Genomic DNA, 19,306 nt, shown 5'->3' with positions numbered 1-19,306 from the left:
CCAAAAAAGCTCCAAGCCATACTTAGTTGGGCGCAACCCACCAATTTAAAAGCAATTCAGCGCTTTTTAGGGTTTGCAAACTACTATAGAAGATTTATTCACTCTTTCTCTGACCTAGTTGCTCCCATTGTGGCACTCACTAAGAAGGGAGCAGATCCTACCAATTGGTCATGTGAAGCTGAGTTATCTTTTCAGGCCTTAAAACAAGCCTTTGTCTCAGCCCCTGTCCTTAGACATCCCAACCCAGAATTACCTTTCCTTGTTGAGGTGGATGCCTCGGAGGTTGGAGTAGGGGCTATCCTTTCTCAGAAGGATCCAGATTCCCTTGAATTACATCCTTGTGCCTTTATGTCCAGGAAATTCTCATCTGCAGAATCCAACTACGATGTTGGTAACCGGGAATTGCTGGCTATTAAATGGGCTTTCGAGGAGTGGAGACATTGGCTGGAAGGAGCGACCCATACCATTTCAGTTTTGACTGATCACAAAAATCTTCAATACATTGAATCGGCTAAGCGACTGAATGCCCGACAGGCTCGTTGGGCTTTATTTTTTACTCGTTTCAAATTCATTATCACCTTCAGACCAGGTTCCAAGAATACCAAGGCAGATGCCCTGTCACGCAGTTTCCTTCCGGTTCAAGACAACACTCCTGTTACTCCCATACTTCCGCCTTCAGTCATTCAGGCAGGTCTCACACAGGATGTATTTTCCCAATTAAAGCTGCTTCAACATCAAGCTCCGGGAAATACTCCTGCTGGTCGTCTTTTTGTTCCTGAGTTTTTGAGAGCAACTGTTTTGGCGGAATTTCATGATAGCAAAGTTGCAGGGCATCCGGGAATCGCTAAGACTTTGGAATTGGTATCCCGCTCAGTATGGTGGCCTGGTCTTTCCAAAGACATTAAAGAGTTTGTTTTTTCGTGTCAGGTCTGTGCACAGCATAAAGTTCCCCGTTCTTTGCCTATTGGTCAACTTATGCCCTTGAAGGTTCCTCTTAGGCCATGGTCGCATATCTCCATGGATTTTGTGGTGGATCTCCCTCTGTCGGCCGGATGCCGAGTCATATGGGTGGTAGTGGACCGTTTTAGCAAGATGGCCCATTTTATTGCTCTTCCCCGATTGCCATCTGCCCAGGGATTGGCAGTCTTGTTCCTCCGTCATGTTTTCAGACTCCATGGGTTACCCTCCGATATTGTTTCTGACAGGGGTCCACAATTCATTGCACAATTTTGGAAGTCTTTTTGTGCTTCGTTAAAGATGAAATTATCATTAACCTCCGGCTATCATCCACAATCCAACGGACAGACTGAGCGAGTTAACCAATCTCTAAAACAATATTTGCGTTTGTACTCGGCCAAACTCCAAAATGACTGGTCTGAGTTTCTTCCATTGGCGGAGTTTGCTTATAATAATGCCTGTCATTCCTCCACCAATGTGTCTCCATTTTTTGCAGTTTTTGGTTTCCACCCCAGAGCCAATTCATTTTTTCAACATTCCTCTGTCTCCTCTCTGGCCCTGACCTCTCATCTTAAACTTATTTGGAAAAAAGTGCACCTGGCTCTCAGAAAAGCAGCTTTCCGGGAAAAAAAATTTTCTGACAGGCTCCGGCGGCCGTGCACTTTTAAAGTAGGAGACAGGGTGTGGTTGTCGACTCGCAACATCAAACTTCGACAGACCTCAGCCAGATTGGGTCCTAGATTTATTGGACCATTTCTCATTATCAAAAAAGTCAATCCAGTTGCTTTCCGCTTACGTTTACCAAAAACTTTACGGATCGGAAATACCTTCCATTGCTCATTGCTTAAACCATATGTTTCGTCCAGCAGATTTCCTCGTAAAAAATCTCAGGGGAGATCACCAGTTAATGTACAGGGTCAGCAAGAGTTCTTGGTTGAGAAGGTTCTCGATTCCAAATTGTCCCGGGGTCGGCTTTATTTTTTGGTGCATTGGAGAGGTTATGGGCCAGAGGAAAGGTCGTGGGTCCTGGATGAAGACCTTCATGCCCCAAAGCTCAAAAGGGCATTTTTTCGTGAATTTCCTCGGAAACCTGGCTTTAGGGGTTCCTTGACCCCTCCTCAAGGGGGGGGTACTGTTAGGCGCCGGGGTCCGCTCGGCCGTGCGGCCCGGCGCCTAGCAACCAGGGACGCCGGGCGCGTTCAGCCGCCGGCTCCCTGGCAACGCTAAGACGCCGGGCGCACGGAGCCGCTCTGACCTTAGCAACGGGGACGCCACGTTCAGCCGCGTTCCCCGTTGCTGGGTCTTCTTGCTCATTACCCTGATTATGTGCTGGCCGTGCAGCATGCAAGCTGCACGGCATTTCTATTGATTGGCCTGTCTGGATCTTGATTGGAGGGTGCCTGAATAAAGGCACCCTCAGGACTGCTTACAGACGCCGGTGATAGCTTCCTGTTTGCCTGTGTCTGCTGCAGAGAGTTCCCAGTCCCGGTCTATTCGGTTGTTCCTGTTCTCAGAGATCCTGTACTCGGAAGTTACCATCTGTTCCTGGAGTCTGACCGAGCACCTTTAACATCTGGTGGTGTTCGTGAGTCGCGGCGCAGCCGTGTGTTGCGGCTTGTCCGCTTCTGTTTATTATTTTGTTTTATTGTGTTCTGGAGCTTTGCGGAGGATTCCGCTTCCACTATCCACTCTGGTGTCCAGCGGTGCCGGATAGGAGTGTCGGATCAGTGGATCTTTGGTTGTCCTTTTCCCTGGCGGCTAGTCCGCACATACCTTTTGATTTAGTTAGTTAGCTTGTAACCCCTGGCCTGGTTGCTTAGTCAGAGGGCCCCTTGTTATCACCCTGTCTCGGACTTCCCCTTGTCTCCCATTAAGACCTGCGGGGGCATCGGGGTTGGGCAGACATAATCCGCCCTTCGAACGCGGCTACCATGGGCTCAAGCAACCATAGTCTCGCAGGGGATTTCTGATAACACGGGCGAGACAACGGAGTTAGGGCGCCAGGGGTTACTAGGCTATCCAGCTCCCACAACCAGCTTATTTTCCTGTACTCAGATCCCTGTCATAAGATCTCCTCCGGTCTGGAGTACAGGAATCATAACACCTTCCTGTATGTATGTATATGTATGTATGTGTATACTGAAGGCACCGGGGCAACGTCTGGATTTAAAACAGAGTGCCGGGCTGACATTGTCGTATATATATATATATATATATATATATATATACAGTCGTGCTCATAAGTTTACATATCCTAGCAGAATTTGTGATTTTCTGGCCATTTGTCAGAGAATATGAATGATAACTCACAAACTTTTCTTTCACTCATGGTTAGTGGTTGGGTGAAGCCATTTATTGTCAAACAACTGTGTTTACTCTTTTTAAATCATAATGACAACAGAAACTACCCAAATGACCCTGATCAAAAGTTTACATACCCTGGAGATTTTGGCCTGATAACATGCACACAAGTTGACGCAAACGGGTTTGAATGGCTACTAAAGGTAGCCATCCTCACCTGTGATCTGTTTGCTTGTAATCAGTGTGTGTGTATAAAAGGTCAGTGAGTTTCTGGACTCCTGAAAAACCCTTGCATCTTTCATCCAGTGCTGCACTGACGTGTCTGGATTCATGGGGAAAGCAAAAGAATTGTCAAAGGATCTGCGGGAAAAGGTAATTGAAATGTATAAAACAGGAAAGGGATATAAAAAGATATCCAAGCAATTGAGAATGCCAATCAGCAGTGTTCAAACTCTAATTAAGAAGTGGAAAATGAGGGATTCTGTGGAAACCAAATCACGGTCAGGTAGACCAACAAAAATTTCAGCCACAACTGCCAGGAAAATTGTTCAGGATGCAAAGAAAAATCCACAAATAACTTCAGCTGAAATACAGTGGTGTGGTTGTTTCAAGATGCACAATAAGGAGGAATTTGAAGAAAAATGGGCTGCACGGTCGAGTCGTCAAAAGAAAGCCATTACTACACAAATGTCACAAAGCATCCCGCTTACAATACTCCAAACAGCACAGACACAAGCATCAAAACTTCTGGAACAAAGTCATTTGGAGTGATGAGACCAAAATTGAACTTTTTGGCCACAACCATAAACGTTACATTTGGAGAGGAGTCAACAAGGCCTATGATGAAAGGTACACCATTCCTACTGTGAAACACGGAGGTGGATCGCTATTGTTTTGGGGATGTGTGAACTACAAAGACACTGGAAACTTGGCCAAAATTGATGGCAAGATGAATGCAGCATGTTATCAGAAAATACTGGAGGAAAATTTGCACTCATCAGCCCGGAAGCTGCGCATGGGACGCACTTGGACGTTCCAACATGACAATGATCCAAAAAACAAAGCCAAGTCGACCTGTCATTGGCTACAGCAGAATAAAGTGAGTGTTCTGGAGTGGCCATCTCAGTCTCCTGACCTCAATATCATTGAGCCACTGTGGGGAGATCTCAAACGTGCTGTTCATGCAAGACAGCCCAAGAATTTACAGGAACTGGAGGCTTTTTGCCAAGAAGAATGGGCAGCTTTACCATCTGAGAAAATAAAGAGCCTCATCCACAACTACCACAAAAGACTTCAAGCTGTCATTGATGTTAAAGGGGGCAATACACGGTATTAAGAACTGGGGTATGTAAACTTCTGATCAGGGTCATTTGGGTAGTTATGTTGTCATTATGATTTAAAAAGAGTAAACACAGTTGTTTGACAATAAATGGCTTCACCCAACCACTAACCATGAGCGAAAGAAAAGTTTGTTAGTTATCATTCATATTCTCTGACAATTGGCCAGAAAATCACAAATTCTGCTAGGGTATGTAAACTTATGAGCACAACTGTATATATACATGTGTGAAGCCAGGGATTCCTTTAACAAAATAATCCAAACAATTCTGACAATCCCCGCTTTCACACACACTCCCCCATAGCATCGCGTTTTGCATTTACCTGGCTGGCATCCTAGCATTGGGAGGAGTGGGTATAGGAGAGAGCGCACAGGAAGAGAGCTGGAACAGGAGAGACGGCAAGATGCTGTACAGGAGGAGAACACGTACAGCGTAGTACCTTTACGTAACATGCGGGTAGGTTCTTACTGGCCAGGGGTAGGTGGAGCGCAGCGCCGGCGGCTGCGATTAGCAGCTGTCAGTGGGGAGCACAGCACTGCGCCGCAGATCAGTCCCCAGAGCACCCCCCTTAATCCGGCTCTGCAGAGAGCTACTGTACGTAGCTTTCTGATGCAGGAGCAGTTCCGTGGTCGCGATCGCGGCTTTTACTTAGACAGAGACACTGCTGTCTCCGTCTCAAAAATAAAAAGTCTGGCTCATCAGGGGGGGTTTTTCAGTTACTCGGAAACCCCCCCTGCGTGCGCCACTTCCCCCACCCTTCACTCCCCCCCGGCAGCAGTGCATAATAGGCCCTTTGGAAATTTCAGCTCCAGGCCCATGTGGATCTTAATCTGGCACTGCATACATTTCCGGGGCTGGATTTCCATCCCAATCTGCCGCTGGGCCTGCGTGCACCTACCACTGGGGTACATGGTGTAAAAGAGTGCCATTAGGGTAGAGGTGCTGATGGTGGCTCAGCACTATAGAGGTCCTGAACATTCCCAAGGTGGCATGTGACACCCCCATAATGCATGGACACGCCCCCTTTCATGTTCATGCATCAAATTCCCCAATTTAAAAAGCTGGGAGGTACAGGAAGCAGTATGTTTCTGTAATACTAACACCTTTTATTTCAATAGTATAAAATAGATTACGCCCTGTATGATCCTCATCAGACCAGAGCACAATAGACAGAGCATCATAGTGACCGCTTTACAATAGAGAGAGAGCATCCTAGTGACCACCGTACTAGAGAGAGATCATCCTCCTAGTGACTACTGTACAATAGAGAGAGAGCATTCTAGTGCCCACTGTACAATAGAGAGATCATCCTAGTGACTACTGTACAACAGAGAGAGCATTCTAGTGACCACCGTACTAGAGAGAGCATCCTAGTGCCCACTGTACAAGAGAGAGATCATCCTGGTGACCACTGTACAAGACAGAGATCATCCTCCTAGTGACCACTGTACAATAGAGAGAGAGCATTCTAGTGCCCACTGTACAATAGAGAGATCATCCTAGTGACTACTGTACAATAGAGAGAGCATCCTAGTGCCCACTGTACAATAGAGACTGCATCCTAGTGCCCACTGTACAATAGAGAGATCATCCTAGTGACTACTGTACATAGTACCCGCTGTAAAACAGAGAAATCATCCTAGTGACTACTTTACAATAGAGAGACCATCCTAGTGATTACTGTACAATAGAGAGAGAGGCCACCCTAGTGACTACTGTACAATAGAGAGACCATCCTAGTGACTACTGTACAATAGAGAGAGCATCCTGGTGACTGCTGTAAAATAGAGAGAGCATCCTAGTGACTACTGTACAATATAGAGATCATCCCAGTGACCACTGTACAATAGAGAGATCATCCTAGTGACTATTGTACAATAGAGAGATCATCCTAGTGACTTCTACACAATAGAGAAATCATCCTAGTGACTACTGTACAATAGAGAGAGAGGCCATCCTAGTGACTATTGTACAATGGATAGACTATCCTAGTGACTAGTGTACAATAGAGAGATCATCCTAGTGACACTGTACAATAGAGAGAGCATTCTGGTGACGCTGTACAATAGAGAGAGCATCCTGTGGACTGACGTACAATAGAGTATTCTGTACATCCTAGTGACTAATGTACAATATAGAGATCATCCCAGTGACCACTGTACAATAGAGAGATCATCCTAGTGACTACTGTACAATAGAGAGATCATCCTAGTGACACTGTACAATAGAGAGAGCATCCTGGTGACTGCCGTACAATAGAGAGAGCATCCTATTGACTACTGTACAATATAGAGATCATCCCAGTGACCACTGTACAATAGAGAGATCATCCTAGTGACTATTGTACAATAGAGAGATCATCCTAGTGACTACTGTACAATAGAGAGATCATCCTAGTGCCCACTGTACAATAGAGAAATCATCCTAGTGACTACTGTACAATAGAGAGATCATCCTAGTGCCCACTGTACAATAGAGAAATCATCCTAGTGACTACTGTACAATAGAGAGACCATCCTAGTGACTACTGTACAATAGAGAGACCATCCTAGTGACTACTGTACAATAGAGAGATCATCCTAGTGACTATTTGTACAATAGTGAGAGCATCCTGGTGACTGCCGTACAAAGAGAGAGCATCCTAGTGACCAATGTACAATAGAGAGATCATCCTAGTGACTACTGTACAATAGAGAGATCATCCTAGTGCCCACTGTACAATAGAGAGATCATCCTAGTGCCCACTGTACAATAGAGAGATCATCCTAGTGACTACTGTACAATAGAGAGAGAGACCATCCTAGTGCCTACTGTACAATAGAGAGACCATCCTAGTGATGTTGTACAATAGAGAGAGCATCCTGGTGACGCTGTACAATAGAGAGAGCATCCTAGTGACCACTGTACAATAGAGAGATCATCCTAGTGACTACTGTACAATAGAGAAATCATCCTAGTGACTACTGTACAATAGAGAGATCTTCCTAGTGACTACTGTACAATAGAGAGATCATCCTAGTAATGCTGTACAATAGAGAGAGCATCCTGGTGACTGCCGTACAATAGAGAGAGCATCCTAGTGACTACTGTACAATAGAGAGATCTTCCTAGTGACTACTGTACAATAGAGAGATCATCCTAGTAATGCTGTACAATAGAGAGAGCATCCTGGTGACTGCCGTACAATAGAGAGAGCATCCTAGTGACTACTGTACAATATAGAGATCATCCCAGTGACCACTGTACAATAGAGAGATCATCCTAGTGACTACTGTACAATAGAGATCATCCTAGTGCCCACTGTACAGTAGATAAATCATCCTTGTGACTACTGTACAATAGAGAGATCATCCTTGTGCCCACTGTACAATAGAGAGAGCATCCTGGTGATTACTGTACAATAGAGAGATCATCCTAGTAACTACTGTACAACAGAGAGAGAGAGAGAGAGAGAGACCATCCTAGTGACTACTGTACAATAGAGAAAGAGACCATCCTAGTGACTACTGTACAATAGAGAGATCATCCTAGTGACTATTGTACAATAGAAATAGCATCCTGGTGACTGCCGTACAATAGAGAGAGCATCCTAATAACTACTGTACAATAGAGAGATCATCCCAGTGACCACTGTACAATAGAGAGATCATCCTAGTGAGTACTGTATAATAGAGAGAGCGTCCTGGTGACTACTGTACAATAGAGAGATCATCCCTGTGACCACTGTACAATAGAAAGAGCATCCTGGTGACCACCGTACATCAGAAAGTGACACTCCTCACCTTGTCACACATTATCCCCTGCATGTCCTATGATTCTCCCTTGTATCATGGTACGCCTGCCTTGTTTCTACCCAATAAAATGCCCACCACCAAGGGTGCTCCCGTCCTGTACATGCACCTCCTGCTTTAAATTAAATTACCCCATTAAGGTCTATGGTGACTATGGCCTATGTCCACATTGGTATCCGTTCGGCAGGTCGACCCTACTTAGGTCGACAGTCACTAGGTCGACCACTATTGGTCGGTGTTGACATGTACAAATGGTCGACACATAAAAAGGTCGATACATGACAGGTCGACACACGTAAAGGTCGACATGGCTTCTTTTTTAAGATTTTTAACTCTTTCATACTTTACCATCCACGTGGACTACGATTGGGAATAGTAACCTGGCAGCATGCAACGGGACGCGGTACACTAATTGGAGTTCGTGGTCATGTTATGGAAAAAATGACATCAAAAACAGTTCAAAAATCCACGTCGACCTTTTCATGTGGCAATCTGTCCCGTGTTGACCATTTTCATGTGTTGACTATTTGTCGACCAATTCAATGTCAACCTATAGTAGTTGACCTTAACATGGTCGACCATTCATACCAGAACCGTCGATATTCAACCCAAGCTCACAGTGCACACATTCTTGTATATTGCCAGGCTGGCTGCATCTGTTATGGCTGTCGCTGCTGTTTATGGAAATAAATGTAGATATAAAAATCGTCTTAGGGGGGTATCCAATTAGCCGTGATATCGCGGTTTCACAATAAATTATCGCAAATGTGATATTTCGGTATCCTATTAGCGGTGATAAGTCTCCATAGGGTATATCGTGGATTTCTCTTCACCATCTCTGAGCAGGTGATAAGTAGCGTAAAATCCCTATTTTAAGATAAAAATGTTGGGACTTGGCCCTTAGGGGGACATGTACTAAGCAGTGATGAGAGCGGAGAAGTGAGTCAGTGGAGAAATTGTCCCATCAACCAATCAGCAGCTCTGTATCATTTTATAGTATGCAAATTATAGATGTTAGTTCAGTACTGATTGGTTGCCATGGGCAACTTCTCCACTGGCTCACTTCTCCGCTCTTATCACTACTTAGTAAATGTCCCCCTTAGCCCCTGGGACACCCCCCATTTGTATGTACCCCAAATTTAATGAGAGCACTTATTTTGCTGGGAAAAAAAATAGCTTTCTATCATTTTTACACATAAAAAAATTAAATGCATATATCCGCCATTTGACCCAATTTAATGACGCCATATAGTTTTATTATGGCCACTTAGAGACGTCTATAACGTTCTCCTATGTTAGTTTGGATTTTTTGAGGGGTACAGGCAGATTTCCTCACTCTCTCCTGTCTCTGGTTTTACCGGCTTGAATTATCGCGCAAATCCCATTACCGCCATTTTGGAAGAGGAAAGGTGCGCTAAATGAGAGCGTGTAGGCTGCGATAAGCCAGTTTTTCGGGAGATTGGATACCCCCTTATTGCTGCGGTACTGAGAGTTAAATGCCTGTTTCATTGTTCTGTCATGTCCAGGGCCGTTTCTTGGGGCGGGTGAGCCGTGCAATCGCTCGGGGTGCCCGCCGCGGCACTGACTGCGGCTCCCTGGCTTCCCCCTCCTCCCTCTCCCCGAGTACCCAGCTCAGGGGGCGGAGTTTCGTGGAATGACGCGGTTGCGTCATGAAGTCACAACGTAACCACGTCATTCCGCGAAACTCCGCCTCCCCCCAAGCGAAGTACTGAGGAGGAGGGTGAGCCAAGCTAAGAAGAGGGAGAGGCGGCCGGTGCGATGAGCGACTGGTAAGGCGGGCCGAAGAGTGGGAATCGCCTCTGTAAGTATTTTCTTTCTTTCTTTCTTTCTTTCTTTCTTTCTTTCTTTCTTTCTTTCTTTCTTTCTTTCTTTCTTTCTCTCTCTCTCTAAAATGGGGACACTTAGCTGCCATAATGTGTAAAAAGGGGACACTTGCCTGCCATATGTGTAAAATGGGGACACTTGCCTGCCATAATGTGTAAAAAGGGGACACTTGCCTGCCGTAATGTGTAAAAAGGGGACTCTGTGTGCTGTAATGTGTAAAATGGGGACTCTTGTCTGCCATGATGTGTAAAATGGGGACTCTTGTCTGCCGTGATGTGTAAAATGGGGACTCTTGCCTGCAGTAATGTATAAAATGGGGACTCTTGCCTGCCGTAATGTATAAAATGGGGACTCTGATTGCCGTAATGTGGGGATTTAATGTATCAAGGGCATTGCGGTGTGTGGCATAATATGGTGCAGGGGGCATTACTGTGTGGGGCTTAATATGGTAGAATTTTTTTTCCTATGATGGGCGTGATCTGTTGGTGCAGGGTCAAATACTGGGGTGTGAGGTTGTCTTTTCAGACGAGGCCACGCCCATTAAAATTAGTCCACGCCCCCTTGCAGAGAGCATGCACAAGGGCCCTCATTCCGAGTTGTTCGCTAGGTAAATTTCATCGCATCGCAGCGATTTTCCGCTTAGTGCGCATGCGCAATGTCCGCACTGCGACTGCGCCAAGTAAATTTGCTATGAAGTTAGTATTTTTACTCACGGCTTTTTCATCGCTCAGGCGATCGTAGTGTGATTGACAGGAAATGGGTGTTTCTGGGCGGAAACAGGCCGTTTTATGGGCGTGTGGGAAAAAACGCTACCGTTTCCGGAAAAAACACGGGAGTGGCTGGAGAAACGGGGGAGTGTCTGGGCGAACGCTGGGAGTGTTTGTGACGTCAAACCAGGAACGACAAGCACTGAATTGATCGCAGATGCCGAGTAAGTCTGAAGCTACTCTGAAACTGCTAAGAAGTTTGTAATCGCAATATTGCGAATCTTTCGTTCGCAATTTTAAGATGCTAAGATTCACTCCCAGTAGGCGGCGGCTTAGCGTGAGCAACTCTGCAAAAATCGCCTTGCGAGCGAACAACTCGGAATGAGGGCCGAGGCTTGTTTTTTTTTATCAAAGGGGGGGCACATTTGTTTTTATGTTATGGGTGGTGAGGGGGGGGGGGGGGGGGGGCATTTTTAAATCTTGCACTGGGAGCCAAATTGGCTAGAAACAGCCCTGGTCATGTCTTATAGGCCCTACACACATTGGCCGATATTCTGAAAGATATGAACGATCTTGTTCATAAATGATCGAGAACTCGTTCATATCTTTCAGTGTGGAGACTCCAGCGATGAACGATGCGCGGCCCCGCGCTCGTTCATCGCTGATCTCCCGTCGGCTGTGCATGCAGGCCAATATGGACGATCTCCCCCCCCCCCCCGCCGCCGGGTTGCTCGTCGGCCGTATCGGCCGTCGGGCACCTCGGCGGCGCATCGCCGAGTGAGTAGGGCCCTTTACCTTCACTATTGTTGCAGTTCCGTAACAAAAACCTATTACTAATACTGCCGCTCTCTGACAGTCAGTACTCGGGCTGACTGTTTCTTCCAGGATACAATAAAACAATTCTGCCTCTCATTTACAAAGCAGGTGTGTAATAGCTTACTGCTATTATTATTGTCACTGCAAAGATGGGAGATTGTATTACTATCATCATACTGCACTATTCACTATATGAGTGTTACAGGTGTGAAAGGCTCAGTGTAAAAGATTTGCACTAGTGATTTTTTCCAGCAGGTATTGATCTACTATTGGATCAGTGCTGAACATTTACATGTATAACTAACAACACTTTGTATTGTCAGCATTGTAATGCTCAATCAGACTTTTCCCACCAACCATAACCTTTCAGTACATAATATGTTTCCCAATGCCACACATTTGCAGATAGAAATATCCCAGTATAGGGTTAATTAGCCTGAAGGCTAGGACACAGTAACCAAAATGCTCCTCACCCTCTAACCCTAACACACACCTCTACTGCTGCTGCTTCACCCCCCCAAAACACACACTACTTCTTCTCTCCTCCCTCCCCTCCTCCTCCTCCTCACCCTCCACCCCAGCACACACTGCTGCTCTTCCTCCCCCCAACTCACACCTCTGCTCCTCCTCCCCCCTACACACACAACTGCTTCTCCTCCCCCCAACACACACCTCTGCTCCTCCTCCCCCCTACACACACTAGTTTCACTTTCTTTGTTGCAGAATGGCGTCTGTGTGTCTGAAAGAGGAGCTGAGCTGCTCCATCTGCCTGAGCCTTTATACAGACCCTGTATCTCTGAGATGTGGGCACAACTTCTGCCAGGACTGTATTGTGAGGGTGCTGGATACACAGGAGGGGGCTGGAGTCTATTCCTGTCCGGAGTGCAGGGCAGAGTATCAGGAACGTCCTGCACTGGAGAAGAACAGGAAGCTGAGTAACATTGTGGAAAGTTTCCTATGTAATCACCCAGAGCCGGAGGAGACCCAGACCTTCTGTACTTACTGCATGGACGCTCCTGTACCGGCTGTGAAGCAGTGTCTGCAGTGTGAGATGTCCCTGTGTGAGGGCCACCTGACTGCACACAACAAGTCAGTAGATCATGCTCTAATTGACCCAACATCATCACTGAGCAACAGGAAATGTCAAATTCACAAAAAACTTCTTGAGTACCATTGCTGTGAGGATGCTGCCTGTGTCTGTGCTACCTGCTGTGTAATAGGATCACACAAAGGACACCAGGTGGAGTCACTGGATGAGGCCATGAAGACCAAGCTTGTGAAGCTGAGAAACCGTCTGGAGAAACTGACTGCAAGCAGAGTAGAGGCTGAGGAACATGTGCAGAGTCTGCAGAAACGCAGGACAGAGATAGAGGAGAAAGCTGCTGTTGTCACAGGGAAGGTCACTGACTTGTTTATGGACATCAGGAGGAAGTTGGACGTCCTAGAGGGGAGAGTCCTGAGTGAGGTCTCCAAGCAGACTGAGAGGATTTCTCTGCAAATCTCTGATCTGATCAGGCAGCTGGAGGAACAGAAGGATGAGCTGTCCAGGAGGATGGGTCACATTGAGGAGCTGTGTAACGCTACTGACCCACTGACTGTCTTACAGGACCGAGAATCTGACACATATGAGAAGGAAAATGACACAGAAAATTATGTCACAATGACTTATCCTGTGGATGATCTGGACGAGTGTCTGATCTCAGTGACCTTGCACTCAGGATTATCTGATATTCTGACTGCTGGAAAAAGAGGGTCCTGTATACCTGAGGCTGCAAATATGTTACTTGACATAAATACAGCTAATGGTTACCTTTCTGTATCAGGGGACTTAAAATCTGCATCCGTGTCTACAATAGACCTAAATTACCCACAGAGTAGAATGAGGTTTACAGATTATCCTATGGTCCTCAGCAGCACAAGATTTGGCTCAGGACAACATTGCTGGGAAGTGGGAGTCAGCGCATCAAAGTATTGGCGGGTTGGAGTGGCTTATTCTAGTACTGAAAGGGAAGGAGAGCAGTCACGCATTGGAGACAATAGCAAGTCCTGGTGTTTGCGTATGTCGGATGATGGTTACACAGTGATACACAATTCTGTGCATACTAATCTGAAGCTTGAGTCTCCTGTGCAGACAATGGGGATATACCTGGACTATGAGGCCGGGCGTCTGTCCTTCTATCAGCTGTGTGACCCCATCAGACACTTACACACCTTCTCCGCCACCTTCACTGAGTCCCTGCACACTGCCTTTGGGGTATGGGAGGATGGCTGGGTTAGAATTATAAGCTAGATACATTAATGAGGTAATACACTTCTGTCCCCTTTTCAATTGTTTATGCCTTTCTGTTATTTTTTTGAAGCACTTTCAAAAAAAAATTTATTTTGTGCTTTCCAGACATGTTTTTATTATGCAGAGTTATGTGTTTTTGTTGCTTTGGGTTACAGTACATTGGCCCTCATTCCGAGTTGTTCGCTCGCAAGCCGATTTTAGCAGCATTGCACACGCTAAGCCGCCGCCTACTGGGAGTGAATCCTAGCTTCTTAAAATTGCGAACGAAAGATTCGCAACATTGCGATAAGACATCTCTGTGCAGTTTCTGAGTAGCTCGAGACTTACTCTGCCTGTGCGATCAGTTCAGTGCTTGTCGTTCCTGGTTTGACGTCACAAACACACCCAGCGTTCGCCCAGACACTCCTCCGTTTCTCCAGCCACTCCCGCGTTTTTCCCAGAAACGGTAGCGTTTTTTCCCACACGCCCATAAAACGGCCTGTTTCTGCCCAGAAACACCCACTTCCTGTCAATCTCACTACGATCGCCTGAGCGATGAAAAAGCCGTGAGTAAAAAACCAAACTTCTTAGCAAATTTACTTGGCGCAGTCGCAGTGCGGACATTGCGCATGCGCACTAAGCGGAAAATCCCTGCAATGCGATGAAATTTTCCGAACGAACAACTCGGAATGAGGGCCATAGATAGATGTGTCATATACAAGGGAAGTAAAGGGAAATGAATAAAATAATTATTGCAGGAGGGTATGTAGAAGCAACGGACTTACTTTAAGTGTCTGTAGGTGGCTTTGATATAAACCAGATTTCCCAGCTTAGCCTTTATTTTCCTCTGTACATGATAGGGTGGGAATTTCATGTTACGTGTATGTATGTATGTGGATAACACGTGTGGTGAGAATAGTCTGTTATCACTGATAATGATGCTTTTGGTGCGCAGGAGGAAATATAAATGGAGATAATTATATATATTATTACGTGAGTGTCCCGGTTTTATTTGTGTATTTATAAAAGTAGGAGTCATCTAATGGAGACAGGATTCGCTTCCGTTTGTCCACATACAGAAGTTTATGATTAGCAGCCACCTTATTACATTGATCATACATTGGGGCAGATGTATTAACCTGCAGAAGGAATAAGGAAGTGATAAACCAGTGATAAAGCAGTGTTAAGTGCAAGATGCACCAGCCAATCAGTTCCTAACTGTTAATTTACATATGGGAGCTGATTGGCTGGTGTATTTATCACCTTGCATTTATCACTTCCTTATGCCTTCTCCAGGTTAATAAATCTGCCCCACTATTATTTATTTATTATCAGTTATTTATATAGCGCACGCATATTCCACAGCGATTTACAGAGAATATTTGGCCATTCACATCAGTCCCTGCCCCAGTGGAGCTTACAATCTATATTCCCTATCACATGTACACACACACACACCATGGTTGCCGACTTCTGGGCTGCTCTCTCCGGAGGAGAGCAGCCTGTCGGCTCAGCAGGGGTGGGTGGGGCCTGAGGTGACGTGACAGAGGGCGAAACGGGGGCGTGACAGAGGGCGGATCGGGGGCAGGCCAGAGGAGGAATGGGGCGTGGCTTCCAAACAGCGTCATTTAAGCCACGCCCCCGCTGTGTAATGCCACGATTGCCGGCATTATACAGCAGGGGCGTGGTTACGATGACGCGATTCAACAAGAATCGCATCATCACCTGCCCGGACCGCCCACTTTACTCGTTAAGTGGGCGGCGGAAAGGGGGTGACCCCCGTAAATTGGGAGACTTGCCTGCTCTTCCGGGGGGCCGGAAGGGTCACCCGTTTTTCGGGAGCCTCCCGGCCATTCCGGGAGGGTAGGCAAGTATGACACACACATTCATGCTAGGGTTAATTTTTGTAGGTAGCCAATTAACCTACCAGTATATTTTTGGATTGTGGGAGGAAACTGGAGTACCCGGAGGAAACCCACTCAAGTACGGGGAGAATATACAAACTCCAAACAGTTAGAGCCATGGTGGGAATCGAACCCATGACCTCAGTGCTGTGAGGCAGTAATGGTGACCATTACACAGTCCGTACTGCCCACTATTTGAATTGGTGCAACCCAGGGCTCCCCTGCAAGTGTCCTGAGACACCCCAGGGTGCCACGGCTCCAAGTTTGGGAGCCACTGTTATGTAGGTAAAGCAGTCCTTTCCCAGACAGAATTGTTTGAAGAATATTATTATGTTAAGGGGGTATCCTATTAGCCCTGTGGATAATGGGGGTTTCTTGCAGTATTTGTATCTATCCTCTTTCTCCTGGTTTGTGTAAATACATTAGGTCTGCGAAAAGCTGTGGACCTATATATTTTTGAAGCAAAAAAAAAATAACTTATTGGGGATTTGGCCTTGATAAATATCAGCTAACGGCTAATAGGATAGCCTTGGGAGCGCTAATTAGCCGCAGTAATTTACCAGGGCAAATGGGATATTGGCCTAAGTAATATTGACAGGGGATCCAGTCAGGACCCTGACGGTCGGGATCCTGGCTATTGAAATCCTGACGCCGGAATCTCAACACTGATCACAGTCCTGGCACCAGCATCCCGAATAGGATCACCATATCAGCAGTGACAATGGCTACATACCTGGCTATTACCAGACTTATACACTGTCCTTACAGCTGCTAACAGCCCCCTGCACTGTCCTTACAGCTGCTAACATCCCCCTGCACTGTCCTTACAGCTGCTAACAGCCCCCTGCACTGTCCTTACAGCTGCTAACAGCCCCCTGCACTGTCCTAACAGCTGCTAACAGCCCCCTGCACTGTCCTTACAGCTGCTAACAGCCCCCTGCACTGTCCTTACAGCTGCTAACAGCCCCCTGCACTGTCCTTACAGCTGCTAACAGCCCCCTGCACTGTCCTTACAGCTGCTAACAGCCCCCTGCACTGTCCTTACAGCTGCTAACAGCCCCCTGCACTGTCCTTACAGCTGCTAGTAGCCCCCTGCACTGTCCTTACAGCTGCTAGTAGCCCCCTGCACTGTCCTTACAGCTGCTAACAGCCCCCTGCACTGTCCTTACAGCTGCTAACAGCCCCCTGCACTGTCCTTACAGCTGCTAACAGCCCCCTGCACTGTCCTTACAGCTGCTAACAGCCCCCTGCACTGTCCTTACAGCTGCTAACAGCCCCCTGCACTGTCCTTACAGCTGCTAACAGCCCCCTGCACTGTCCTTACAGCTGCTAACAGCCCCCTGCACTGTCCTTACAGCTGCTAACAGCCCCTGCACTGTCCTTGCAGCTGCTAACAGCCCCCTGCACTGTCCTTACAGCTGCTAACAGCCCCCTGCACTGTCCTTACAGCTGCTAACAGCCCCCTGCACTGTCCTTACAGCTGCTAACAGCCCCCTGCACTGTCCTTACAGCTGCTAACAGCCCCCTGCACTGTCCTTACAGCTGCTAACAGCCCCCTGCACTGTCCTTACAGCTGCTAACAGCCCCCTGCACTGTCCTTACAGCTGCTAACAGCCCCCTGCACTGTCCTTACAGCTGCTAACAGCCCCCTGCACTGTCCTTACAGCTGCTAACAGCCCCCTGCACTGTCCTTACAGCTGCTAACAGGCCACTGCACTGTCCTTACGGCCGCTAACAACCTCCTGCACTGTCCTTACAGCTGCTAGTAGCCCCCTGCACTGTCCTTACAGCTGCTAGTAGCCCCCTGCACTGTCCTTACAGCTGCTAGTAGCCCCCTGCACTGTCCTTACAGCTGCTAGTAGCCTCCTGCACTGTCCTTACAGCTGCTAGTAGCCCCCTGCACTGTCCTTACAGCTGCTAGTAGCCTCCTGCACTGTCCTTACAGCTGCTAGTAGCCTCCTGCACTGTCCTTACAGCTGCTAGTAGCCCCCTGCACTGTCCTTACAGCTGCTAGTAGCCCCCTGCACTGTTCTTACAGCTGCTAGTAGCCCCCTGCACTGTCCTTACAGCTGCTAGTAGCCTCCTGCACTGTCCTTACAGCTGCTAGCAGCCTCCTGCACTGTCCTTACAGCTGCTAGTAGCCTCCTGCACTGTTCTTACAGCTGCTAGTAGCCCCCTGCACTGTCCTTACAGCTGCTAGTAACCTCCTGCACTGTCCTTACAGCTGCTAGTAGCCCCCTGCACTGTTCTTACAGCCGCTAGTAGCCCCCTGCACTGTCCTTACAGCTGCTAGTAGCCCCCTGCACTGTCCTTACAGCTGCTAGTAGCCTCCTGCACTGTCCTTACAGCTGCTAGTAGCCCCCTGCACTGTCCTTACAGCTGCTAGTAGCCTCCTGCACTGTCCTTACAGCTGCTAGTAACCTCCTGCACTGTCCTTACAGCTGCTAGTAGCCTCCTGCACTGTCCTTACAGCTGCTAGCAGCCTCCTGCACTGTCCTTACAGCTGCTAGTAGCCTCCTGCACTGTCCTTACAGCTGCTAGTAGCCTCCTGCACTGTCCTTACAGCTGCTAGCAGCCTCCTGCACTGTCCTTACAGCTGCTAGTAGCCTCCTGCACTGTCCTTACAGCTGCTAGCAGCCTCCTGCACTGTCCTTACAGCTGCTAGTAGCCTCCTGCACTCTCATTATGGCCACTAACTGCCCCCTGCACTGTCCTTAAGGCCGCTAACAGTCTCCTGCACTGTCTTTATGGACGCTAACAGCCCCCTGCACGATCCCAAAATCAGAATTTGGCATGCAGCACGCCAGCGCTTACCTCTGCATCATGCTGCACTTTTTTAGAGACCACCAATTCCTCCGGATATCTCCTGTGGCTAAGATGGTGTCCCCAGAGTATCTGCCATTTTGGGGTTCCCCACAGCATTCCTGTCAGCTCCGGGTGATGGCCGCCGCCATATTGGATTCGGTCAGCTGACCACTGAAACACCAATGTCTTTCCAGCTTTACCTCATGTGATTCGCTCTGCCAATCCCAGCACATCTCAGGGGATAAAAGGACATTCGAAGTTGTGACAGTCACGTACAACCTAAATAAGTATTGTCTATTTACTAAACAATGCTTGTCTCTCTGCAAGCTCTGACATAGAATGAAACACCATTTTTTCTTTTCTGCCTTTCTCATACGTCCTAGAGGATGCTGAGGTCACCATTAGAACCATGGGGGTATAGACGGGATCCGCAGGAGACATGGGCACTTTAAGACTTTCAAAGGGTGTGAACTGGCTCCTCCCTCTATGCCCCTCCTCCAGACTCCAGTTTTAGAATTGTGCCCAGAGAGACTGGACACACTACAGGGGAGCTCTACTGAGTTTCTCTCAA

The 19,306-nt window shown here is 47.3% G+C and overlaps 1 protein-coding gene across 1 annotated transcript; it reads left to right on the top strand.

Moving 5' to 3' along the window:
• Window positions 1-12,448: 12,448 nt before the first annotated feature.
• LOC134945815 (E3 ubiquitin/ISG15 ligase TRIM25-like) lies at window positions 12,449-15,018 on the top strand. Its single transcript, XM_063935327.1, has one exon. The coding sequence runs from the start codon at window positions 12,482-12,484 to the stop codon at window positions 14,045-14,047; it is 1,566 nt and encodes a 521-aa protein (XP_063791397.1). The 5' UTR covers window positions 12,449-12,481; the 3' UTR covers window positions 14,048-15,018.
• The last annotated feature ends 4,288 nt before the right edge of the window (window positions 15,019-19,306 follow it).

Source organism: Pseudophryne corroboree, chromosome 7 (genome assembly GCF_028390025.1).
Source record: "Pseudophryne corroboree isolate aPseCor3 chromosome 7, aPseCor3.hap2, whole genome shotgun sequence".
In the NCBI taxonomy this organism is placed as follows: Eukaryota; Metazoa; Chordata; class Amphibia; order Anura; family Myobatrachidae; genus Pseudophryne; species Pseudophryne corroboree.
The sequence above is the reverse complement of the archived record's forward strand: the minus strand, read 5'-3'. Positions and strand labels throughout refer to the sequence as shown.